At 35.9% G+C, this 26,890-nt stretch overlaps 1 protein-coding gene across 3 annotated transcripts in view; it reads left to right on the forward strand.

Moving 5' to 3' along the window:
• GSK3B (glycogen synthase kinase 3 beta) overlaps positions 1-26,890 on the forward strand; it is a 170,497-nt gene that overhangs the window by 61,623 nt on the left and 81,984 nt on the right. For all 3 annotated transcript variants that reach the window (XM_037525488.2, XM_037525489.2, XM_054700537.1), the window contains exon 3: positions 15,510-15,593. In XM_037525488.2, coding sequence (XP_037381385.1) covers positions 15,510-15,593 — 84 coding nt within the window. The remainder of the gene's footprint in view (positions 1-15,509; positions 15,594-26,890) is intronic.

Below are 26,890 nucleotides of genomic sequence, written 5' to 3' on the forward strand. Positions count from 1 at the left end.
ATTTTCTTTTTTCTGAAGTATTCATGTAAATGTCTTTATTACTACTTTTGCTTTCTTCTTTTTTTAATTTTATTTAAATTTTATTTTTATATTCCCCATACAATTACAACCCCCTTATTTTGACCCCAAGCCCTCCTTTCCCTGTCCCACCACCCCTCATAGAGTGTCTCTGGTTTGTAGTTGTTTGTTGATTTTGATATTTTCTTTCTTACAGTTACTCTTTTTCCTGGTCCCTTATTTAGGTTTTCTAGATTCCTGCTATGAGTGAGACCATCCGGTATTTTTCTTTTTCTTTCTGGCTTATTTCGCGGAGCATGATCCCTTCCAGCTCCGTCCATGTTGCTGCAAATTGTATGTGTTTATCTTTTTTGAATGATGAGTAATATTCCATGGTGTATATGTACCACATCAAGAAGATAGTTTAGTATTTTCATTTGTTCAGTCTTTTCTTTTTGTATGTGTATCAATTGTCCACTTTTGGGACCCATTTTTAAAATGGTTTTTTGGGCCCACCCTAGTGGTACAAGTGGTTAAGTCTCAGCACTATGAAGTTATCAGCAGCCACTGCAGCATGAGTTTGATGCCCAGCCAGGGAGGTGACCTACATGGCGCAGCAGACCTCTCTTGTCTCACCCGCTGTTCCCTTCAGCAGTATATTTCAGTCAATCTGCCTGTTCTGTTCCCACTCTGTCTCTGGTGAGTCCTGTCTCCCACACACCCCCACCCTTCAACTCTGTCCTACACCCCAGCTCTGGTATGAATAAGTAAATGAAATAAATCTTAAAATGGGTTTTTGATCTTTTGTGCTCAGCCCTGAAGAGTTCTTTATTGTGTTTTAGCCCTTATTATTGAAATATGTAGTATATTACTTTGCATGTTCTTTTTTTTTTTTTTTTTTTGCCATATAAAAATCACCCCTCCTTCACATGCAGTCAATTTTATTGTTCCCCCCTTTTTAAAAATTCATATCTGGGCTTTGAATTATAATTAGAAACTCATCTTTAGGTGCCTCCCTGGTGGTGCAGGGGTTAAAGAAAGCGCTATCAAACTATTGCCAGCTATAGCAGCAGTAGTCCACTGGCCAGAGAGCTAACCCACATGGCGCAACAGACCTCTCCTATCTGGCCCACTGTTCCCCTCAGCAGTGTATTTCAGTAGATCTGCCTATTCTACACTCCACTCTTTCTGGTTAATCCTCTTACTTCTCACACCTCTGGCTTACACCCCAGTTCTTGTATGCATAAATAAATTAATCTTTTTAAAAAAACTCAACTCAGTTTCTTATAAAGTTTTTCCTTAATAGAAAGTCTTTTCCTCAGGTTAAAGAGAAGTTCATTCATATTTTCTTCTAGTAGTTGTAGATTTCATTTTTTACATTTATATCCCTCTCCCATTTGAAATTTATTGTATATGGAGTTTATTCCTGTGTATGTTATGGATTGTCTAATTTTGTCCTTTCTAAACCATTAACCAATTGTCTCATCACAATTTATTAAATAGTGTGTCTTTGTTCCAGTGATAGGAGATGCTTCTGTAATTCTGTGCTTAACCTTCACATTTACTTGGTCTACTTCTGGGTTCTCCATTCCATTTCACTAGGTTGTTTGCATATTCCGATGTCAATACTACACTTTTATTGTAGAACTTTATAGTATCTTTTAATATCTGGTAGGGCCCATCTTCCCTCGTAGCTTTCTTTTAACTGTTCTTGGGTGATTATTTTATTACTGTATGAACTTTGATGCCATTAAATCAAACAATATTTTTAATTGGAATATCATTAATTTGGCATATTAACTTGGGGAGAACTGATACATTTATGATTTGAATTGCCTTTTTCAGAAATAAGAGATATCTTTCATTTTGTTCAAGTCTGCTTTTGTGTCTTTTGGAGTTTTACTTAAATCGGCTTTTGATGTTTGTTAAGTTTATTCCTAAGTATTTTACTGCTTTTATTGCTGTTGTAGTTTTGATTTTGTTTCCATTTTTCCATTTTTTTTCCTCCTACGTATTAAAAAATAGTAGGCTGCTTACAAACTCAAGTTTTTTTCCCCTATTGTATCACCCCCTTTTTTGTGGGACTTTTTTTTTTTTAAGATTAATTTATTTTTATACAAGAGCTGGGGTACAGGCCAGAGACACGGGAGGGTGAGAGGATTCACCAGAGGCAGATCAGGCAGATGACAGAAATACTCTGCTGAGGGGAGCAGCGGGTGCAGTAGGAGAGGTCTGCCGCGCCATGTGGGATTCTCACCATTGGCTGGGATCGAACCCTCACTGCAGAGGTTGCGGACAGCTTCACAGCGTGGCGCTCAACCTGCTGCACCACTGGGGAGGCCCTTTTGTGGGACTTTTAAGTATTCTTTCATCTGCTTGCTAAATGTTATTTAGGAAAATTTTTTTTGATACATTGACTAATTTACATAATTACCATAAAACGTAGGAACATTTTTGACAACTTAAAATTCTGTAGTATAGCATCTGTGACTTACATAGCAGCTGCCTAGGATTGCATTAAATAATTATGTATTTCTAGAAGTAGGTTGGAATAGGGTCTTGCTCGTTGCCTGGTTAATAAAACCAAACTGCTGAGCCTGTTTGTGTCAGTTAGAGGCAGTTTGTTTTGTGGAAAAAAAAACAAAAAAACAAAAAAGAGTGGTCAGAGATTTAAAAAAACAAAACAAAAAACCCCATAGCAATAATTATCCCTTTGTTAGTAATTCCCATAATATATAGCTAAGACACTGAGCTTTAAAAGGAATTTCTGACATAACAAGCTTCATTTCCACTAGCACTTTATGATTTGAACACCTTTTTTCCTCTGTGACCTTGAATCATACTGTGGCAGATTACTTAAATTATACTCTGTCACTTGACCAGTTTGGAAGTACCTGTGATAGAAAATGCTTATGGTGTTGCCGGGGTAAAGTACAGTTAGGTTCTTTAGTAGGAGACCATTGATGTTAGAGCAGGGAGAAGAGTAATCAATCCCAAAAGCTACTGATGGTTGGTGAGACTGATAAATATATTTTTTTTTTTTTTGTAATTAACATTTTAAGCAGTTTTATTGCCTTCATTATTCCAGAGAGGGGGGAGGGGAAACAAACCAGCATGACACTTATTCTTTTGTTCTTATTCATTTCTCTGTTGGTTTTGGCTTCAGGACTTCTTGTAGTGTTTTTTGGAGTGGGGGTTAGTAGTAATGAATTTCTGGAGATTCTGTTTGTCTCAGAAGGTCCTTATTATTTTTTTTTTTTTTAGATTTATTTATTTATTCATTCATATAAGCACTGGGTACAGTCAGAAGCGCGGAGGGTGAGAGAATTCACCAGAGCGGGGAGCAGAACAGGTAGAAGAACCAAAGTACACTGCTGAGAGGAGCAGTGGGCATGGCAGGAGAGGTCTGTCATGTCATGTGGGACCCTCACCCGTTGGCTGGGGATCAAACCGGCGCTGTAGAGGCTGCTGGCAGCTTTGCAACCCAGCATTCAACTGCTGCGCCACCGGGGAGGCCCAGAAGGTCCTTATTTTTCCTTCATAGAAGAAGGAGAGCTTTTCGGAGTAAAGTATTCTTGGTTGGCATTTGTTGATTTGGAGTTTGTTGAATGTGTTGCTCTATTACCTTCTTGCCTGTAGTGTTTTTTCAGAGAAGTCAGGTGTCAGCCTGATTGGTTTTCCTTTATAGGTTATCTGTTCGCCCTTGTTAGCTTCATTTTTTTCCCTTGTCTTGGACTCTTGGAAGCTTTGCTGTTACATGTTTTGCTGTAGCTTTCCTTTCATTGTGGTAATTTGGTGTTCTTTTAGCTATTTTCATCTCTTTCTTTAAGCTTGGGAAGTTCTCTTCGATTATCTCCTTAAATAGTTTCTCGGTTCTTTGGTCTGTCTCCTTACCTTACGGGATGCCCATAACTCTTGTATTCCTTTCCTCATGGTGTCAGATAGTTCTCAAAGTGTTTCTTCATTCTTTTTTCCATCATAATTCTCTTTCCTTTTCTTTTTTGGTTCTTTTTATATCTGTATCTTTGAGAGTACTGATTCGTTCTTCCATTTCATCAATTCTGTTTTTGTTGCTTTTCCCAGAGTTCTTTAGCTCCTCCATTAATCTTTTAATCTCGTGTGTTTCCTTCATTTCCTTCTTTAAGAACTCAATTTCATTCTTAAGTTAATTATATTTCTCATAGCATTCTTTTCCTTTTCGTCATCTTTTGTTTTTTAATCATGACGATTTTAAATTCTGTAACAGGTAGAGAAGTTCTTCCATGTCATTGTTCTTGAGTTCTGGTGGCTGATTTTCTTTTTAGTGGTGTGTCCTTCCCCTGAGGGTTTGCTTGGTTATTGGTATTTTTCCTTCTCTCTGTTGTTTGTTCTATGCATTGGGCCATTGTGCTTCTGGTATTGATGGGCATCTCTTTGGGGTCCTCCTTCTGGGATGTCGTGAACTGGTGGCCAGACTGAGTCTGGCACTGTTATACCACAAGGTAGTGATGCTGTGAATATGTTGATGAGCACTGTCCCTGAAGATACCCTCTCCTTGTATTTACTCAGATCCAGAAGGGGATTATGGAGTCCTGGGCTTCTAACAGCCCCACAGGCAGACCTGCACTTTCCCGGGGACCCACAATTCACCTTGGTGGCAGAGCTCTCCCTCTCTCGACTCAGTTCCCAAAGGGGAACATGGGGTCCCTAGGTCTTACAATGGTGCAGGGGCCCTACTCTCTTGGTGCCCTCTCTCTACCTTCTTCCAGAACAGAGCTTGGGGCCTGTAGCAGCCTTGCTTGGCGCTCACTTTCCTGACACCTTTGTTTGCAGAGCCTTCCCTTTCTCTTCTCTTTTCCAGAAGGGGATCATTGGATCCCTGGCTTCAGGTAATGGCACAGGAGCTGCACTTTCCCAGTGCATTCTTGGCCTTTTCACTTAAGTATCCCAGGGTCATTTCAAGTTTCATGTGTCCCAAACTGAACTCATTCGACTTCCTTCCTTTCAAAACAGCTTCCTACAGCAGTGAACACTGCCGTCTTAATAGCCACCAGTCAGAAGCTTAATCACTATTACTCTGTCCTTCCAGTTACCAGTTCAGCAGTAGATAATCAAATAACTGTTCATCTGCCTCTCAGAGCCATCTTTTTCTTCCATTTTCATGGTACCTGTCTCAGTGTAGGCCCTAGTTTATCTTCCCTCTCATTTGTTCCCCCACAGCCAGTAATCTTTCCCAAATAAATCCCTTGCTAACACATCAATGATTCTTTATGGCTTGTAATATTCAAGCTTTTTAGCTTTGTATTTAAGACTTTCTCCCTGACCCTATCCCAGAAATTTTTAAGTAATGAGCAAATTTTTCTTAGTGCCTGTCTCTGTTTACTGTCTCACTTTTGGAGTGAAGTAGTCTTCTCACTTTGTTTTGTAATTTTTGTTTGCTTACCCATTAGGTAGAACTGGAAGCCTTTAAGAACTGTGATTTTTGTCTATTCAGAGCCCTGGCTTTTTACACATGGTTGGCTTTAAATATTTGTTGTACACATGGAGTTATTTTGAATTGCTCTTTTAGCCAACTGTAGGGTCTTTTAGTGCATCCGAATTTTCTACGAACTAAAAGAGTCACAGATGGATTCAACACTTTTTTAGTTCTGGTGTGATACTAAGGAGGGATGGTGGAACTTAGGATAATCCTCATTTTTTTGAAGAAGATATATTTGGGGGAAATAGTCTTTAAAGCAAAACTTTTTAAGTGAATCCTGTTTTACTAGATCTTTCAAAAGTAGAACTTTCTGTGGTGGGGGAAAAGATCTGATAGAATGAACTTTGGTGAAGAAAAATAGATGATAGACAGTCATGCTGCCTACTGTACACCCACAGTATTGAGCTTGCTGGTTGTTACTTCACCCAGAAGATAACTTTTCTTTTATTGAACTTTTACGTAAGGGAACAGAAAGTACTCCTCTGGGACTCCCTTGACTTTGTACTTTTAAGTTGGGAGAGGCCCCCCACCCCCCTTTTTTAGTGTGAGGTGCCAATATTATAAAAATGAACAAAAGCTTCTTTCTAGTTTAACTGTGGGTATATGTTAATAGTTACTGGTTAAAACGAAAGGATACTTTTTCCTTTATATGTGCCATTTCAGCTTTCTTTTCTGCTAAAATATATATATATTTTAAACCCAGTTAAATTTTAAAAAACTAACCATAGTTTTAGAATTCTGTACACATACTCAAAAAGAGTATAGGAGTATTATATTTATTATTCAAAATATTTCTGAGCATCTTGCCAAGTCTGTGCTAGGTATTAGAAGCCAGTTCTCCAGGGAAGTCACAACAGGAACTAGTTGTCTAACATCCTTTCTTTCCAGCTCTGTCTTGTACCATAAAAGCCTGAATCAACAAGAGTAGTGCCTCCAGGACTGAGAGCTCAGGAGGAAGTGGGAAAAGGGCGATTCTATTCAGAGCTTCAAGAACTTCCAGGATCCTCCCTGTGAATGAGGTTTGGAGCGTCACTAAACTCAGTAGAGTTTCAATCATTGTTTGGTGCTCTTAGAAATATTTAAAGGACTCTGGAAGTAGAGCTGGAAGAGAAGGCAAATGGAGTAGAGTTATGAAAGAACTTATGAGGCTTGCTTCTAGATTTTAGTGGCTTGTTCCTAGGTGCTAAATTCTGTCTGAAGTTCTCTGCACAGCACATTACCTTCTGGAATTCTCCATGTGCAGTGTGGGCAGGCTCTGGAACTTCCCAAGGAAGAGGTGCCCTTTCAGATTTTCTTATATTGATGTGATGTTCTTTCTCTAGTAGTCTTCTTCTTTTTTTGTTTTAATGGGATTGCTTATTAAAAATCTAATTTACACCTACATTTTTACCTTTTCTCTTGGCAGAAAAAATTATAGATAGGTGGTTCACCAGAATGAATTTCAAATCTTATAACAATACTACTATAATGAATATATTTTAAATTGCGTCCAGTACATAGAAAACGTGACTAAGACAAGTTTAATGAAAAGATTTTCTTGCTCTTACTACTATAAAATTCTGTTCTATTCTCTTTCCCCTTCCCTTCTCAGTGCTGATTGGCTGGGGTTCTCAGTTTGGAAGATATTGATCTACACCAAATTTTAAGATAGAAGTAATTACAGAAACAAAGAATTTATCTGTGAAAAACAGAGTTGTCTGTTTTGAAAGCTCTGTAAGGTAATATAGAAAGATAAAAAATATGGCTTTTGTTTTTAAGACACTTAGAGTAAGCTAGTTGGACAAGTTTATGTGTGTTTTTGTTTATTCTCAATGCCTATAATACCTGATTTCTGTGACTTTTGAGAAACATTTGTTTAAATAACAAATATTATAAAACAAAAGTTGTTAAAATAAAAAAATCAAGAGTATATAATAAACTCAAAATAATTGTAGGTGATGTGGGAATTTAAAGATTATAAATAATTAGTATGGGCCAGAGCAACTGGGGATAACTTGGTGAAAGAATTGTGGTTAAATAGTAACTTCTTAGATAGGTGGAATACCTTTACCCCCTATGTTTATTGCAGCACTATTTACAATAGGTAAAACCTGGAAACAACCTAAATGCCCAAAAATAGATGACTGGATCAAGAAGATGTGGCATATATACATAATGGACTATTATTCAGCAATCAAAAAAGATAAATCATGCCATTTGCAGCAACGTGGATGGAGCTAGAAGGAATTATGCTCAGTGAAATAAGCCCGAAGAAAAAAAAATATCAGATGGTTTCACTTATAGCAGGAATATAGGGGAACCAAATAAGACATCAGTGTAAAAAATATAATAACAGTACAAAACACAACAAAGCAAATACAGACAATTATAAATCAGAGACATCCTGCAGGGGAGGAGGCAGGAGAGGGATCAGAGGGAGGGAGGGAGGAGCACAGGGGACTGAGGTGATGGTGCACGGGTGCATTGGTGAAGGAAACTCTATGGGGACTACACCCAAGGGGGTGGAGGGAAGCAAATATTGTTTAAAAATGAACAATGATGTGAAAAAACCTAAAAAAAAAATTAAAAAATTGAAAAAATATTGCATAGCAAGTCTTATTGATGTTTAAATGAAATTGATTTAGTGAAAGTGAAAATTAAAAACAGACATTCATCAAAATATACACAAATAGAAAATTCATGGAGCTTGAAAATACTGTTAATTATACCAACTGGTTATTTTAAAGCTTAATAATAATTTTAAAATAGTGACCTACCATTTATTTACTCATTAATATGATTATTGATAATTTTTAACTATTACACAAATGAAATCTCAAAAGAATTTATATATTTTCATGTTTAAGTCCATTATTATAAAAATTGAGGAAGAAATTATTTATCATGAAATGGGGAAAACAAGTATTTTGTGTATATGTGACATGCCAGAAATCAAAGTATTTGTTTATGGTGGAGTATGGGTGGCTTGGTGGTGGTGTGACGTGGTAACATACATCTGAAGAGGTGTGAACCTATACCTCTGAATTGTATTCGGTATTGTAAACCAATGTTACCTCAATAAAAATAATTGTTTAAATTAAAAAAAAATAGATGGGTGGAATGTCTGTAGGTGGAATGTCTGTAGGTGTCATTCCAGTGACAATATGTGTGATCAGTGATTTAAAATTGGAAATGAAGTAATATAATTAGGAAGAGTGAGAAGAGGAATCTAGGCATTGATCAGGGGTGGAAGACAAAATTAAGTTGCTGAGGAGATGCTTTAATATTTTTCAAAGTGATATAGATGTCCTGTATTTAGCATGTGGGAATTTCTCTTTCTCAAAATCAGTTAGTGTGGTAGTGATATTGCCATTGCAGCTTATTTGGGTTTCTGTTTGCATTTTGTATATATTTTCTAACCTTTTACTGTTAAGCTATTTGTCTGTAGTAGAGAGACTGTAGTCGAAGCTTTCTTTGTTACCCATTTTGATAATCTGACTTTTGATTGTGTCCTCAGTTAATCATATTTTATGTAGTTTTTGAAAGGTTATAATTACCTGTGTCTTGTTATTCTTGTTTTTCTGTATCATGCTACTTTTGTTCTTCTGTTCCCATTTACTGCTTTTCTTTGTGTTGAACAAATCGTTTTTTAGCATATTATTTCATGTTCAGTGTAGATTTTTAACATAAAAATGTTACTTTCTCAGTGATTGCTTTAGTAATTGCAGCATGCATTTCAGTCTTTCACAGTTGGCTTCAGTTAATACTGACATAATTCTTGTAAGAAAGGTTACATTTTTTCCACTATAGCTTCATTTTCTCCTTTGTCCTTTGTCCTATATTTTTGCCATATATATTGCAACTAGTTATATTGTAAACTGAGTAATACTATTATTATTTCTTTATACAATTTGTCTTTGATGAAATTAAGAGAAAAAAATTTATGCAGTCTCCTGTTTTTTCTGTTATACCCATCATTTCTTGTGCTCTTTCTTTCTCCTTATGGCTTTGCATTATATCCTAATCCTATTCTTTCACCCTAAGAGATTTGTTTGTGTACATCTAAAGATAGGCTTTTATTTAGAATATTCTCCATCATCATCTTTTTTTTTTTTTTTTTGCTCAGTTTTTTTTTAAATTGAGTAACATTGGTTTACAACACTATAAATGATTTAGGGAAAATAGGTTCACAGTTCTTCAGATATATGTTGCTACACCAATACCACCACTAAAGTACACCTGATTCTCACCATAGTCCATAAGGCCCTTTCCTTGTTTTGCCCCCCACCTCCACCCTCCCATTCTCAGAGCCTCAATTTGTAAATCAAATTTCTAGGGTTTGTTTTAGTTTAGTTTTATCTGGTCCTTTTTTTCTTTATATCACAAATATGAGTAAAATCATCGGGTATTTGCCTTTCTTCTTCTGACTTATTTTGCTTATAATCCCCTTCAAATCCATCCATGTTATGTTAAATGGCATAAAATAAATAATATAAAAGATTTTGTCTTTTTTAAAAAAATCACTATTATCCCATTGTGTATATGTAAACCACACCTTCTTAATTCACTTATCTGTTGTTGGGCGTTTAGGTTGTTTCCATAACTTGGCTATTGTAAATACTGTTGCAGTGAAATTGGAGTATATATAACCCTTCAAATCAGTGTGGTTTTTGTTTGTTTTTTATTTTTTTCAGATAGATACTTAGGAGTAGAGTTGCTGCATCTTATATTGTGTTCTGTTTTTAGTATCATATTATTTTCCGTAAGGATGGAACTGTCTACATTTACATTCCATCAATGGTATACAAGAGTTCCTTTTTATCAATACCACATCAACACTTGTTGTTTCTTGTCTTTTATATAATGTTGATTTTATTTATAATCTTATTAGTTTGTTTTCCTGAATTTTGTTGTATCTCTGATGAGGTTTTCTGAGTTCTCTCGTATCGCTTTAGGTTGCCTTTCTGTGTTTTCTTCAATCTCTTTGAATTTCTTTAGTAAAATAATTTTGAACTCTGATAGGGAGATATAGTCATCTTTTTTTGTTGTTGAGTTCTGAAAAATTGTTCTCACCTTGTAATATACTTTTTTGAGGTCTTGCCTGCCATGTGTTACATGGTTTTTTTTTTTGTCTGCCCATTTTTTTACTTGACGTATTCCCTCCCCCCCTTTTTCTAAAATTAATATCCATAGCAGTAACTTAGAGGGTTTAAGTAATTTTACTTTCCCTGTAGGATATGCTGAAGTTTGGCTAATTTTATATTTTGGGTCTTTGTGTACTTTTGTATGTACTCAAATCTATTTTGCAGTTCTTGGGTTAGTGGGGTGGGTAAGCTTTCTGGAGGTGTCCAGTTTGTCGAAATGAGCAAGAGTGTTGACTTGAGTTAATGGCATGGCCAATGTGCCTTCTTTCTGGCATTCGGGATTTGACACTTGGCATTCCTTATGCTCTCAGTGCATCTCACATTGGCAAGCACCAGTGCCAGAGGGTTGGGAAAGTGGTGTGCAGACCAGAATTCCTACTCTGGTCAAATATTAACTGGGGACCCTACCTGTGCAGAACACTTCAGCTCCTCTGCAACGTTTCCCCCTCATTGAAGGGTGTAAGCCTCCATCCCAGACCATAGCTTCCAGGCTTCTATCTCCATTCATAGGCTGTTTGATGAAGCAGGACTATCCTTAGTGTCTCTCTCCTTGGTGGAAGTCTACACGAGTCTCTGATATCCAAGGGTCATGAGATTCCACTTGCAGCCACTAAGCTCTTTTGGTATAGTGTTTTCTCCTGTTAGTGTTTCACCTGTTAGAGAGGGAAGCCAGGAATAACTTCTTTTGCTATCTTGGTGACTTCTGGTCCACCTTTTGGAATAGGCCTGGCCTCCTGTGCAGGAGAAGATTCACTGCTTTCCCCAGTAACTGCTATTGCCACCACTGCTTTTATAATAGTTTACTATTCTCTGCTTGGAGAACTGTAGCTAGTAGGGACTAGCTGCTGCCTTGCCTGCTCCCCCACTCTCCCCACTATTTTTTAGTCAGGAAACATCTTAATTTAATTTTGTATACTTGAAGACTACTTTTTCTGTATATAGCATTCTTGGCTGACAGGTTTGTTTGTTTTTTTTCAATTCAGCATTTTGGAAATTTGTCATTGCTTTCTGACCTCCATTAATCTGTTAGTCATCCATTACTTTTACTGTTTTCCCATATAGGGGAGAAATCATTTTTCTGTCAGTGCTATTATGATTTTTTTTCTTTGCGGTTTCACTTTGAATGTGATGTCCCTTGTTGCATTTTCAAGCCCAGTGTCTTAAGAGTTTGCCCTCATTTTCTTCTAAGAGTTTCATGGTTTCAGGTTTTCACTTTCTTTGACCATATTAGCTGCTTTGCATTCTTGTCTGATGAATACAACTCTACCTAGGGTCAGTTTCTATTAGGTGGTGTTTTTAAAAGCTGAAATTGGGTTAACTCTTTCTGTTGTTTGCATGTTTCAATAATTTTTTTTAATAACTGAGCATTTTAAATAATGTATCATCTCTGGATTCTGATTCATTTTAATTCTCCTGAAGGTGTAGGTAGTTTTTTGTAGTTTACCTGGATCTAATCTGTAGTCTTTACCACAGTTTGAAGCCCCGGTTTGAATTCTATCTTAAATTTTTTAATCCTGACTTTTCTCTGTTTCCCTGATTTTTTTAGGGGTTGATTCTTTTATCTGTATAGTTTAGTGGCCAGCCAGCTGTTGGTTAGGGATTGCATTCAAACATCTTGAATTTATAACGCTTTCATTATTTTTTAATGATTTTGTACATGGGTCAGGAATACATTCAAAATCCAGGCAACTTTTAAGGTGGTAGGGGAAGGTAGCATAGTTGGCAGAAGACCACTGTCCTATTTACAATATCTAGCAGATTTTCTTTAATAACTGCTTCTTGACTAGTTTCCTTTGGTTGATTGGCAGAGTCTTGGAATGGTTGTTTTCTATGGTGTAGTCCATTTTTATAGGTGTTTTGTGAGAGTGAGTTTGCTGATCTCTTCACTCCTTTATAGCTGAAAATCTCAACTCCTAGATAGGTATTTCCAGCCCCAGCTTCTACCTTGCGCGTTAATGGATGTCAAATAAGGATTTCTAAAAAAACACAACCCTCGATTCGCTTTCGGCCTCATAGCATTCTTTTCAGTTTCTAAGGATGATCTTTTAAAAAGGTATAGCAAACTTTGTCATCTTCCTGGTCAAAACTTCCATTGACTGTCCTTTACATTAAAAGTAAAATTCAGTTACCATGATTAATAAGGGTTTATATAACATTGTCCTTACCTACCACTCTGAATTTGTCTCTCACCACTTTCCTTTTACTCTGCATGTTAAAATTATGTGATCCTTTTAGCTGTTTTTTTGCTATGCCAAATCTACATTTGGGCCTTTACATATGGAGTTTTTTAATAACTGCTGTGTTGTTCTTCTTTGTCCTCATAAGGTTTTCATCTTTATGGCGTTCAAGTTTGTGTCCAGATCTTATCTCCTTTGTGAGGAAAACAACCTTTTCTACCTGTCCTCTTTCTTTACATGAAAAATACATTGGTATTCCTCCCTGTCCTTCATAGACAGGAACTCTGTTAATCTTCATTGCCATATCCTTAACATTGTGAATGATGCCTAGTGCAGAATAGGTGTTCTTTTTTCTAGAATAACATTGTTTTCTGTAGAATTAGTATGCCACTAGTGAACTAATAAGGAAAGACTGAGTAAAAATGGGTAGGTTTGGGATAGTTGTATATTTGGATGCATTTCAGACGTGAAGTTTGCATAATATCTATAAATTTGCCCTATGACATTTATATTTTGGATCTTACAGAGAATTTTAAAAATAGAAAATTTGAAGGCTCTTTTAAAAAGAATAGACTGTGGGACCTCCCCTGGTGGCGCAGTGGTTGAGCACTGGGCTGCGAAGCTGCCCGCAGCCTCTGCAGCACCAGTTCGATCCCTGGCCACCAGCGAGGGTCCCACATGGCACGCAGACCTCTCCTGCCGCGTCCTCTGCTCCCCTCAGAAGTACTTCGGTCCTTCTGCCTGTTCTGCTCCCCACTCTGGCTCTGGTGAATTCTCTCACCCTCCGCACTTCTGACTGTATGTACCCAGTGCTTGTATAAATAAATTAATTAATTAAAAATAAATAAAAAGAATAGACTGTGGACAGATGAGTAAGAGTGAATGAATGTTTAGGTTTAGGTAGTTGCTTCACCTATGCATTCTTTTTGATAAAAGATAGCATGCATAATCTAATATAGCTTCTGTTATCTGGGAATTTAATAGCTCTCTGTAACCTTGATTACATGAGTGTAGAAAAGTAGAATCTATATATCCAGAGAGTATGAGTCTTAGTATATTAACAGTTCTCCCGTAAAACTGCTAAAGTATAAATGTACTGTTGTAATAGTTTCAGTTTGGAATGGACACATTTTTGAAATTGGCGTTTTTTGTGTCTTTCTCTGCAGTGGCCAAAATTAGAGTCTACCATCAGGTATTATCTTTGTTAAATGAATTATCCCGTACTGCTTTAGTTTCTGTTCATTGCTTTAGCTGTAAACATTTTTAAACATGCAGTGGAAAGATTGATTTCTTATAAAAGAATTTTTATTATTACTGTATAGATAAGCCTAGCTCTGATAATCAGTTTAAAGAGACAGAAGTGTCATCTTGAGTATTCTAGTTTTCCTGAGAAGACATGCTAAAATAGTCATTAGAGTCTATTGGAAGTTTCCATGTTGCAAGAATTGAAACTAATTCTGCTCTATGACAGTTCTGCTTATTAGGCTCTTTCCCCTGTGCATCTGCCATGTACACAGTATTTTGGCCATTTTCCCCCCGTCTATGTACTTTGAAAGGTTTATTTATTCATACAAGACCTGGGGTACAGGCCAGACAGAGGGTCCACCAGAGGCAGAGTGGGGAACAGAGCAGTCAGACAGACTGAAATATACTGCTGAGGGGAGCAGCGGGTGAGACAGGAGAGGTCTACTGCGCCAAGTGGGTTTCTCCCTGGCCGGCCGGGGATCAAACTCGTGCTGCAGAGTCTGTGGATTGCTTCATAGTGCGGTGCTTAACCCCTTGTGCCACCAGGGAGGCCCCTATCTATGCACTTTGTTTTATAGTCCTCCTAAATCCTATTTTCAACTAAAATTTTATATTTCCTATCCACATAATTAGTATTTTAGTATTCTTTCTGTTATATAACCTAGCCGTTATTAACCGTATTTCTGACAGTCAAGCATATTGTTGAAATGTATTTGCTTTGTCTTCAAATTTACTACTGCAAAATTTATGGGGTTAGGAAGTCATTATTTAATGTTTTCTTTTCATAAATTATGATCATAACTTTGAAACTCTTCAAAGGAAAAAATATTTGTACTGTCTATAAATTTGTTTGAATGTACGATTTCTAAAATGCCGTATTTAACTCTCTAAAACTTACCATTTGAGCCTTTTTTAATAGGTTAACGAGTTTTCACTGTATTTTGAGAAATAATAGGACTTGTAAGAGTTTCCTTTGTGTCCAATTTTTTTTTTTTTTTGGTGAGAAGTTTGATTTTTTTTATTATTGTTGCAAAAAAATTACACTAGTAGCAGTTCATTTCAGATATCTCTTATGTAATATAGATCAGTGCTCCTAAAGCTCCTTTGTGGTGAAATACTGGCTTTTAAAATTTCCAATTAATTAAAGACTAGTATTTTCATAAAATGTGATACAAATTATTGGAAAATTGGCGATGTATTATTAGAAAAGTAAAATTAAAAAACAAAATATAGGTTCCATTTTTTAAGATTCATAGATAGATATAAAATTATTTTTTCAAATTGCTATAAAAGATTCTAAACATTTGTTTTCAATTTCTGTACTTACTGCAGAGTAGTAACATTGGTCATGGACTAGTCACACATAGTTTGCATGTTAACTTTTAAAGACTGTTCTTTTGTCTATAGCCTGCTGTTTATAGTATTTAATGTTTTTTTGAAACAGCTTAGTCAATATGATGAAAAGCAGTTATTCTTTAAAATACATATTTTCATGTGTTTCCTTTTCAGAACCGTGAACTTCAGATCATGAGAAAGCTAGATCACTGTAACATAGTCCGATTGCGCTACTTCTTCTACTCAAGTGGTGAGAAGGTAGGTCTTACAGAAAGTATGTATTGAATATTGTGAAAGACTTGTTATAATAGACCCTCCCTCCTGCTGCTCCCCACCCCCACAAGAATTGTGGTAGTTCATTGGAAGAATTCAAAAACACCGACATTACAGATTCAGAGTTCAAGATATGATCCTTAAATATCATTAGTTATATTTGGAAAATGTCTATGAGAAGATAAAGGGAATGGATTTTAAGAATTTTCGTTTTAAAAAATCTGTCTTCAGTTCCGCAGCAAATTTATATACTTGTTTAAACTTTCTGTGTTCCATATATACTACTGGAGCTTCATGGTATATAGTTCATCTATTTTTTGGAGAGGGGGAAATAATGTCATTTTGTTATGTGGGAGTATTAGAGAGGAAGGGTAAGCAGTAAGACTTTGGTAGAATCAGAATGAAACCTAAATACTGGGAAACAAATTTAACAATCCTTGCCTATGGGTTGGAAGAGACATGTTACAAGAGTTTGTTATCAGTGCTCAGTATTTATGATCACATTTAATTCCATGAAAGCAAAGGATAATGAAAGACTTTGTACTGTGAATCCCCACCTCGCTACTCCCCCTAACCTTCCCACCCTCATCTTTCTCTTCAGGAGACACAGTAGCTAATGTCATTGTACTAATTAGAGTGAGAAGCATAGAAGAATCAGTTTCTTCTGTTTCACCTTTTTCTTCCTTTTTGCCTGTTCACGCTCTTTCCCATATTGAATCTTTCCTTATATTTTTTCCTTCACTGGTTTGAACAGGTAGGGCAAGTAAAAAAATCTTAATTTTTTTTTTTGCTAAATAAATGTGAATTTGGATTAGTTCATTAGACATTTTGGATCTCAGACTTCATGCATATAATATCTAAAATCCTTAGATCCCTGATGCCTCTTGATTTCTAACCCAGTGTACTCTATTTCACATAACTGTTTTCCAGTATACCACTGTTTGATATTAATTTCCATTAAATTTTGTTATAATTATTTTCTTAGCAATTCTTGCTTTTCATGACAGAGCATGTTACATGGGATGTTGCCCATGTATTAAAATAGCCAGGATTGTGATATACATGTCTATAGAGAAATAATTATTTTATATGTACATGTGTGTAATAACTAATGTTTTAGCAACCATATTTAGCAAATTGACCCTTTAGTGACACTTGTTTCTCAAGACTGAGAGTGTGTGTGGGTGTGTGTGTGCACACGTAAGTTTAAATGATGCTTTTGCTTGTATTAGGAACTATAAGCCCTCATAAGTTCTTGCATTCTTTCATTTCTAAAGACAATCACTTGGCTTGTGGTGCTGTGCTTTTATTTTTAACCCTAACAAGTGGCCTGTTAATTGTCTTTAATCTCTTACCTGTTTTAACATGTCTTTAATTTTTCCTTTCACTTCCCAAATGAAACTATGGAGTGTCTATTATGTTCACAGGACTTTTATAATGGAAATTTGAATCTTCATGGCTTTTTTTTTTTTTTTAAACAATAGATACTAGACATGCCCCAACTAGGGAAGTAAAGGTCAGAATTAATTATTCCATGATGCCCTGGAATGCTTATTGTTCCTTTGCAAAGGCTTCTTTACAGAGTTCCTAAATATTTTTTCTTCATTATTTTAATTTATATAGCATCCCCTATATGCCAGGCACTGTTTTGTTGTTTTACATATAATAACTTAATTCATATGAAGCTAAAAAGCAAAAAAGGGGGAGAACAGCAAACCTTTTAAATTTAGACTCTACTTGTGGCAGCACCTAAAGGTGTACCTGTTTAGGTTTGGTGGAAACATCCATTACAAGTCTGCCCTCATCCTCATTTAACTGTGTCTCAGTTGTGACAATGTATGGACTAGTATCTGTGTGTTACCCTGGAGGATGATCTCCTCCATGCTGCAGTTAAGAGCTGCTTATTTATCTTCAATGGTCTTATAAAGAACAATTGAGAAGTCATTAAGGGAAGTTATTCAGAAGGTCAGTTAACCTCTGTCTATTATTAAAAATAAATATGCCTCTAATATTTTATCTCAGAATTTTCTGTTAAGCATTATAAATTTTCAAAAGTGGAAAAAAAAGACTGCTTGATTTTGGATAGCTCCATTAAAAAATGTCAAAGTAAAATTGTGATATATTACTGGAAATAATGATCCTTTCATATCAAAAAAGGGAAAGTTTTCTGAAAATGTGTAGAAATACAGAGTTCCAAAGCGTCCCGCCAGAAATATAATTTCTTGCTTTATTCACAATCTCCTTTCTTCTGAATTGTCTTGGTAGGACTAACATATCATTTAGGAGACCAGGTAGTAAATTAGTACTTTCCACATGCGAAGATGGTTTCTGCTTTAGAATTCTTATCAGTTCTTATTCTCCAAAAATACTTATGAGTAAACTCAAAGCTATTGTTTAGAATTAAATGTCCTGTGAAATTTTCACAAATCCTTAAAGATTGTGTCTCTCTGAATGTGATGGTCCTCTAAGCAATAGATCTTTCTAATAGAAGCATTATGTAATCCCTATGTCTGTATCACAGAAGAGCTTGAGGGGAGAAAATAATAAATTAATAATAGTTTGAGATGTCTGTGGGACTTGTAAATAGAGATGCCCAGTAGTCAGTTACATATATGACATCATAGGTAGTGGTGATGGGATACTAAATAGAGAGATGATATTGACAAGGTTGAGTAGAAAGGGTGTTAGAACTCTTAGGAGTTCAGAAAGGAGTTTGGAGAGGTGTTTTTTGAGGTCAGGACTGTTAAGATTTTGCCAGTGTTGCCTTCTGGCCCTAGAATGTGTTGAAGGGGGTAAAGCAATCTATTTTGAGAGATTCACAAGGAAATCAGTGCCTTTGGCTGGGATCCAGGTTTTGTTTAGGGCAAGAAAGTAAAAACTCTCAATGAAGAACTGGGGTACAAAACTCGATACTTTCTTTTGGGGTTTCAGAGAGCTTTGGGCAGTAGATGGGCAATAAGAAAATAAGCCTAAAGAAGGCATTAGGAGGCATCTTGGGGGATGAATTGATATCACGAGGATGAGAAAAAGAATTATAAAGTGTATCAGTAGTGTAGATATGAAAGACTTTGTTAGGGGTCCAGGATGGATTAGTTCAATGTCTGACTCTTATCATTTTCTGTCATTATGTTTCTCTAAGCCTTTTCATTCTGTTTTCTTCAGTCTTCATTGTGTCTCTTCTTCCTTCACGCTGATTCTGATTTCCATCTTCCTATATCTCGATTTCTATCCCTCTCTCAGGCTATGTCATCCCTTCATATTTCTTTTCGCTAACTATCGTGCCTGTCTGTATGTCTTTTTGTCTGTCTGTTACTTCCTCGACAAATCTGTATTAACTTGTTTCTCTGCATTTCTGTTCCCTTCTTTTGTTTCCCTTCTACCTATTTGACTCTCTTAATCTCTGATCCTTTCTGAATCTTTGTATGAATTCCCATCATGAGCCTTTGTCATTCTCTTTCTTAGTATTTCTTCTCTCTGAGCCTTTACTGCTCCCCTTTTGGATTTTTTTTTTTTTTTTTTTTTTTTTTTTTTTGTGGGGCCCTTGTCGGTGGTGGGGGAACGAACCAGCACTGCAGAGGCTGCGGGCAGCCTCACAGCCCAGCGCTTAACCACTGCGCCACCAGGGGAGGCCCAACCTTTTGGAAAATTTTAAAGAAGAAATATTAAAATCTCACTCATCCACACTTTTTATTTTAGTTCTATATCTTTTTCTTTCTGTACATGTGTTACATGTTTGTGTTAATAATTATAACTCATAGAAACTTGTTGCCTCTAGTATTTGTAGTTCTTGGTTATGTAATACCCTATTGAGTTGTTTTACAATAGTCTCTAAACTAGTTCCCCATTATTTTTAGTTCTAGAATTGAAACTAAGCTATCCCAGAACTTCATCATAATTTTTATTCACAAGTATTTTTTAGCTCTGGGTGAAGTTAAAGTGGGATTGATGTAATATTTGGCAGATCTTTCTACTGACTACAGTTTGACCAAATGGCATGTCTTGTTTTGGTTACATTCTCTTTATTGTGATATACTGTGCCATTTTAAAGACTGTTTTGCTCTAGGAATTATAAATAATCAGATTTCAGCCTATAACTGGAGAAAGGAATAGTTACTGTAAAGAGGAATTAAGTCAGGACAAAGACTAGAGATGTGACCTAATTAGTCTTAGTTGTAGTCTTCGTGGAATTACTGGTGTTTGTTATAATCACTAAAGCATTACATAGTTAGGATATAGGTTGCAGAAAAGGTTTTAGTAACTCTTATTTATTTCAGAAGAAGTAGTACTCTATCCCTACAGTCAGGAAAAAATGGAATTTTTGAATGTTTTGAAGGCCTGGACTTAATACTTTGTGAATCCCAAGTATCCAGTAAAGCTTTTTTTTCAGTATTAGTATTTGTCAGTAGAAATCCCTTTCTCCTCAAAGTTTTATCAAACACACCTGTTCTGTATATAGATAGAACAGATAAAAAGCAGAGTTGTTCTGGTTGAATGTGGGTATGGGACTAGCAGACTTGGCCTTCTTTGAATAGAACTTGGACTCTGAAGGAGGTAGTCTGTAAATCATGTTGTATCTTTACAGGATGCTTACATTTAAATTGGTTAATAATTTTCTCTAAGAAAAATTTCTGTAAGTAACCTTATATATAAAAATATTTTATCTGTGCTTCCTCATGGATCAATACTTGAATAATAAGAGAGCCTCCTTTAAATAAAACTGTTCCTTCTGCTTGACATAATGAGAGAGAATTTAAATAAAAAGGATGGCAGATTGCTTTCATTCCTCATACCAACTTTGTTCTATTGATAGTAACTGTGTGGAGGGATATTTACAGAAGAGGAAAATTCTACCACAGTCTCTGTGATAGGGAGAAAAATGCTATCCTTGATTATATCTCTGCTGCTAGTCCTGGAGAAGAAAGCGTAGGCAGGAATCCATTCTGAAAAATAAAGTGCAGTGGCTATGTAGCTAGGAATATTTGAGTTTACATTCTGTCACTTGATAGTATAACTGGGTAAGATATTTACCTTTGTAAGCCTTTCCCCCTATACTGTAGGAATTTTGTAAGGAAAAATATAATGTTTATTAAGTGTTTATCATAGCACCCTGCATATAATTAATACTTAAACATTAACTTACTATCTTGCAAATTATTGCATTTAATAATAGCAAATATATTTTGCAATTGCTATGCATCAGTCATTACTTAGATGCTTTTTTTCCATAAATAACATTTATTATGTTCCATACTCCCTTATATGCACATACCATGTTAACTCATTGAATCCACACCTGTGAAATCACTACTGTTTATGTTACATTTTAGAGATGAGGTCATTGAGGCATATAGAGATTGAATAACTCTCCTGTGCAATATCATATAATGAGAAGGGGTCATAATTGGAATTCCAATTCATGCATTCCAGCTTAGAATCCTTCATTAAACCCACTCTCCTTCACTCCTAATTATTGGCAGTTTATGTGCCCTACAGAAATTAATTGTGACCATAACTCAATCTTTCTGTGAAAGGTTCCTAACTGACTAGCATAAACAGCAGTGTAGATGCTGAATGCAAATATTTTGCTAGATGCTTTGCATTTCAGGTAGCTAATAGCAGGAGGCATATCCCTGATTCTAGTCAAAAGACCAATCTTCTAGTTGACCATCATGCTAGATGAACTAAAACCTTTCTTTACATGTACTTTCTAACTCATTTAAACCTCACAACAACCCAGCAAAAACTAGATACTATTATTATTCACATTTTGTGGAGGAAGAAACTGAGACAATAACTGCTAAGTATTCCAAAGTCATACTACTAAGTGGCAAAACTAGGAGTCAGCTTTAGGCAGAATTTGTCTAGTATGCAATACTCTTTAGCGTAGTATGTAGATTTTCCCAGAAACAGTATATTAGAAAATGTAACATCTAAAAATACCTTAGTAATGATTGCTGAGGTGGATACAATGTCTATTTTGGAGAACTGTTTGAAGATAAAATAGCTTGCAGCTTGGGACTAGGATGAATGTATGTATTTGTGTATGTATAATGTCTTAAGTTTTATATTTCCTTATTGCTGTTCTATCTAGATATCTTATCCATTTATTGAAAGTGGTATATTAAAGTCTCCAAATATTATTGTAAAATTGTCTCTACTTTCAGTTCTGTCAATATTTAATGTGTGTATATAATAGTTATATCTTCTTCATGAATTGACCCTATTATCAAAATATAATGTCTTGGAAGCCTTTTTCTTTTTCTTGTCACTGCCTTGACTAAAACCTCCAGTAGTGTTGAGTAGAAAAGATGAAGGCAGAGGTTCTTGTCTTGTTCCTGATTTGGGGTGGGGAGGAAGGGGGGAAGCATTCCATTCCATCTTTAATTTTTAAGTGTGAAATTAGCTCTGGATTTTTTGTAATGTTATTTGTCAGTTTTAGGAGTTCTGTTCCTAGTTTGTTGAGATTTTTTGTTGTGTAAGGGTGATGGACTTTGTGACATACTTGTTTATTAAAATGATTGCAGTTTTATTTCTTTAATAAGATGTTTGGTGTTAAGTTAAATCTACCTTGTACTTCTGGAAATAATCTTACTAAGTAATGATATATTGCTGGGTAGTGTTTTCTAGAGGACTTTTTCATCTGTATTTATAGAGAATATTGTGTCCCCCACCCCCTGATCTCCCTCATCCCTAGTATGTAATATGTGTTTCTTTTTTTCTGTTTTGGTAATTTGTCCATTTCAACTTTCTTATCCTTGAAATAAAGGTATTCATATTTTTCCCTTAAAATTCTTTGCATTTCTGTCAAGTCAGTTGTGATGTATTGCTGTTTTGCTTGTGTCATGGACCTATCAGCCTCTTAATTATGCTCCATAAAAGGTCTCCATTGTTTTTAGATAATGCCTATACAGTTCTTCCTACTGTTACAAGTATAATTAGTTGGAGTCTCTCTGCTGAGCACATAGCCTGCCCTTCCCTCTGGACAGAACCTGTGTTTCACTGCATTAGAACTGCAGTTGAGGACTGACTTTTCCCAGAGTATCAAACTTACTTTTTAGAGTATGCAATGGAGGAGAGGCAATGGCAGCCCCTGGTCTTCACTGATTGCCCTCATCAGCATGGAAGCTCCACCCTATAAGAAAATTGGGGATGTGACTGGAATGTTTGCTGTGTCTGAAATAAGGCTTCTTTTACCTTACTACTAGGGAGTAGGTAGGGGAAGGCAGAGATAATTCTCTTAGCTGTACCCAATTGGCATAGATCTTTTGCTTGCAAGTTGGGACTAGGATTAATGAGGGACACTGCTGATAGCCTTTTCCTCCAAGGAGTTTAACCATAGCCCCACAAGGGGAAGGTAGCACCTTTCTTCTTGGCCACGACTGTCTGGAATAGAGTACCAGGTAGAGCTTTCCAAGCATGGAGGTAGGAAGGCACGGCTATAAATGAACAGGTCCTTGCTAAAATACCACAGATAGTCACTCTTCTTACTTAGATATGTTTCTTAATTTGCTGTGTGCCCTAAAAACAATTTCCACATAGTTTAAGTGATTTTTTTAAAATTGTTTTACTAGGTAAACTTTTGCTTTGCTGAGGAGATCTCCTAAGCTATTCTCCCCTCTTTCCCTCTTTATTATTTTCTACACTTTGTTCATGGACTACTTAGTGAAACTATTAGCTAGATAGAAAAGATGAATAAAACAAAAGTTTCCAATTATATGAGTACATACTGTAGTGTACAGGGATAGACTGATAAATAATGATTGAACATATGCTGATTGATTGTATACCCATCAGTAAAAAATTTTAAGCAAGCACAATAAGTACCATTGCACTTATACATTACAAATCATATACCAAAATATTCAAAAAATTAGTGGTATATGTTGATTTATATGTTGTATATGGTGTACTACCTATATATTAATTTTTATCAGATTCAAATCTTAGAGATAATCTTTTAATTAACTTTAGAGATTATTATTAAAAAACGCCTTAAATCATGAATAAAAATAAGTACTGACCTTTCTTCTAAAATCTGATTCAAAAAGTTGTTTCTATCCATTTTTTTAAAAAAACATTTAAAAAAAAAAAAAGATTTATTTATTTATACAAGCAGTGGGTACAGTCAGAAGCGTGGGAGGGCGAGAGAATTCACCAGAGCCAGAGTCAGGAGCAGAACAGGCAGAAGGACTGAAGTACACTGCTGAGGGGAAACAGCTGGCGCTGCAGGAGAGGTGTGCGTGCCATGTGAGACCCTCACTAGTGGCTGGGGATCGAACCCAGTGCTCAACCGTTGCGCCACCAGGGGAGGCCCTGTTTCTATCCATTTTTTATTTAATCATGATAACAATGTTTTGTAAGTTTTGTTATTGAGAAAATTGAAGTGTGATTAAAGAATTTGTTAAATGTTGCATAGTTAATCAATTCTTAACGTTCATTTCATACTGGCACTGTATAGTATTTTAGATGCAAAAACAAAGTTTAAGATCTCTGTCTAAATGAATTAGAGGATAAGAAAAGAAATATACTGCAGAATGATACATGGAGTAACAAGGAAGGAGGAGAGAGGAAAGTAATGAAATACCCAGAGGGGTCAGCAAGGGAATGAACATAGAAGGACAAAGAAGAGGTGATCCTTAACTTATAATCAGGGAAATGCAAATCAGAAACCACAATGAGATACCATCTCACACAATGAGAATGGCACATATTTAAAAAACTGGCAACAACAAATGCTGGCGAGGATGTGAAGAAAAAGGATCCCTTTACACTGCTGGTGGGAGTGCAAACTGGTCCAACCACTATGGAAAGCTGTGTGGAGGACCCTCAAACTACTAAAAATGGAGCTACCATATGACCCAGCAATACCACTCTTGGGATCTACCCAAAGTTCACAAAAACTTTAATCCAAAAAGATACCTGTTTATTGCAGTAATATTTATGATAGCTAAGATAAGGAAATAACCTAAATACCCCAAAACAGATGACTGGATCAAAAAGATGTGGTATATATATACACAGTTGGAATATGACTCAGCAATCAAAAAGATAAACTCAAGCCATTCACAGCAACATGGTTGGAAACTGGAAGGGATTATCTTCAGCGAAATAAGTCAGAAGGAAATATTGGATGTTTTGACTTACAGGAGGAACATAGGGGAAGCATACAAGGGATGGGGAGACAAAGCTAACTAGCAGGCAAGCAACAAATCAGAGACATTCAGCAGGGGAGGGAGAAAGAGCAAAACGGGAGGGAACGGGAGAAGAGACTATGGTGATGGTTCATGACTGTCTTATTGGTGGTAATTTTATGGGGATTTCACCTGAGAGAAGTCAAACAATATACAAAAATGAACAACAATGTAAAAATATATATAAATAAAAATTTAAAAAAAAGAGGTGATACTTGTTCAGAGTTTTCAAGGCCAAATAAAAGCTGTTTAATACTGCAGAGTAGGTGTGTGTCATGTTTGAAGCATAGGATGTTTGAAAGGCTTGGTGAAGTTAAACAGCCTAGTCTGTATGGAAGATAACATGATACATGTTGAAATTTCTAATACATGAAGTATGTATGTTAGTATATGAATAGTAGTGGGAGAGTGAGGCTGAGATAGTAGAAGTGGGTTTTTAAGTAATCTGGGTAAAGATAAATTGACATTTATGAAAAGGGTTTTTTGTTATTTTTAATTAAAGACCTTTTTTTAAGATTTATTTTTATTTATTTATACAAGCATTGGGTACAGTGAGAAGCGCGGGAGGGTGAGAGAATTCACCAGAGCCAGAGCGGGGAGCAGAGCAGGCAGACTGACGAAACACACTGCTGAGGGGAGCAGCGGGCAGCAGGAGGGGTCTGCGCGCCATGTAGGACCCTCCTCCAGTGGCTGGGGAGCAGCCGGGGATTGAACCGGCGCTGCAGAGGCTGCGGGCAGCTTCGCAACCCAGCGCTCAACTGCCCATTTATTTTTAATTAAATGAAATCCCAAGTTATAGAAACAGTATACAAATGAAAGGCTCTGCAAAGTTATACAAAAATGTGTACATGGTCAAGTTTATAAAATGTAACTATTTTTGTTTCCTTTTCCCTCCACCTTCCATTACTGTATGAGAATCAATAATAGCAGAAAATTTTATTCACTGAAATAGGTTTGCCTAACTAAGATCAGAAATTAGTTTCATTGATTTCTCTTAAAATGGTATATTCATTATCTGGATAAAACTTTTACTGATGAAATGGTAACATGTCTTAGGGAATGAATATGTCGGTAGTGCAAAACTCTTGAGGTGTAGATGATTTGTCATGACCTCAGAAATTAAAAATGTTACTGCTAGCAAATGAAATGGTAACTGTCATCTGCTTCAAAATGTGAATTCTGGGAGTTTCTTTTGAATATCAATTACCACCTTTTTTGTGTGTCACTTTAATATTTTAGCAAAAGTAATATATTGTTACATACATATTGAAATATAAACTATATTATTACATGGATATTGTAATATGGACTACGGTAGGACAATGGATATGAGTAAAAACTTCATTACCCTAGTTCATAAATCTCCAATTTCCTTTCTATAGAGGTGAATTTTCTGTATGCATATGTGAATGCTTATATCATATGTAAGTATAACAACATTTTAGGGAGCATGTCCCCCACTTTTCCAATAATATTAATAGTAAATCTCTTTGTGTTTATATGTGTAGACACTGTACCCAGTTTCCTCTATTGTTAATATTTATATTCTTATATTTGTTACAATTAAGGAACCAGTGTTAATACATCAATTTAAGATTAGTTTAAGATTTCCTTAGTTTTTACATAATGTCATTTTTCTGTTCTATGATACCATTTAGAATGCCACATTATATTTAGATATTATGTCTCTTTAGTCTTCTTTTGACTATGGTAATTTCTCAGATTTTTTTTTTGGTATGTGACCCTGACAATTTTGAGGATCACTGAGTGGGACATTTTATTTTGATCACTTACTATTGAAATTTTCTAATGTTTATCTCATAATAATCTGGGGCTATAGGTTATTGGAGAAATACCACAGTGTCATTTCCATCACATCATATCAAAGGTACATGTCATCTACGTGATTTGTTACTTGTTACTAACATTGATCACCTGACCTAGCATTTTTCAGTTTTCTCTAATATAAAGTGACTGTTTTTTCCCCCTTTTCGTGCTGTGTTCTTTAGTAAGAGCTCGCTAAGCACATCCCCACACCTAAGAAGGGGGAGATTTTTATTCTCCTCTTTAATTATTCTTCTCCTCCTTAAA

Source organism: Talpa occidentalis, unplaced genomic scaffold (assembly GCF_014898055.3).
Source record: "Talpa occidentalis isolate TD23 unplaced genomic scaffold, MPIMG_talOcc4v2.1 talOcc4.4, whole genome shotgun sequence".
In the NCBI taxonomy this organism is placed as follows: domain Eukaryota; kingdom Metazoa; phylum Chordata; class Mammalia; order Eulipotyphla; family Talpidae; genus Talpa; species Talpa occidentalis.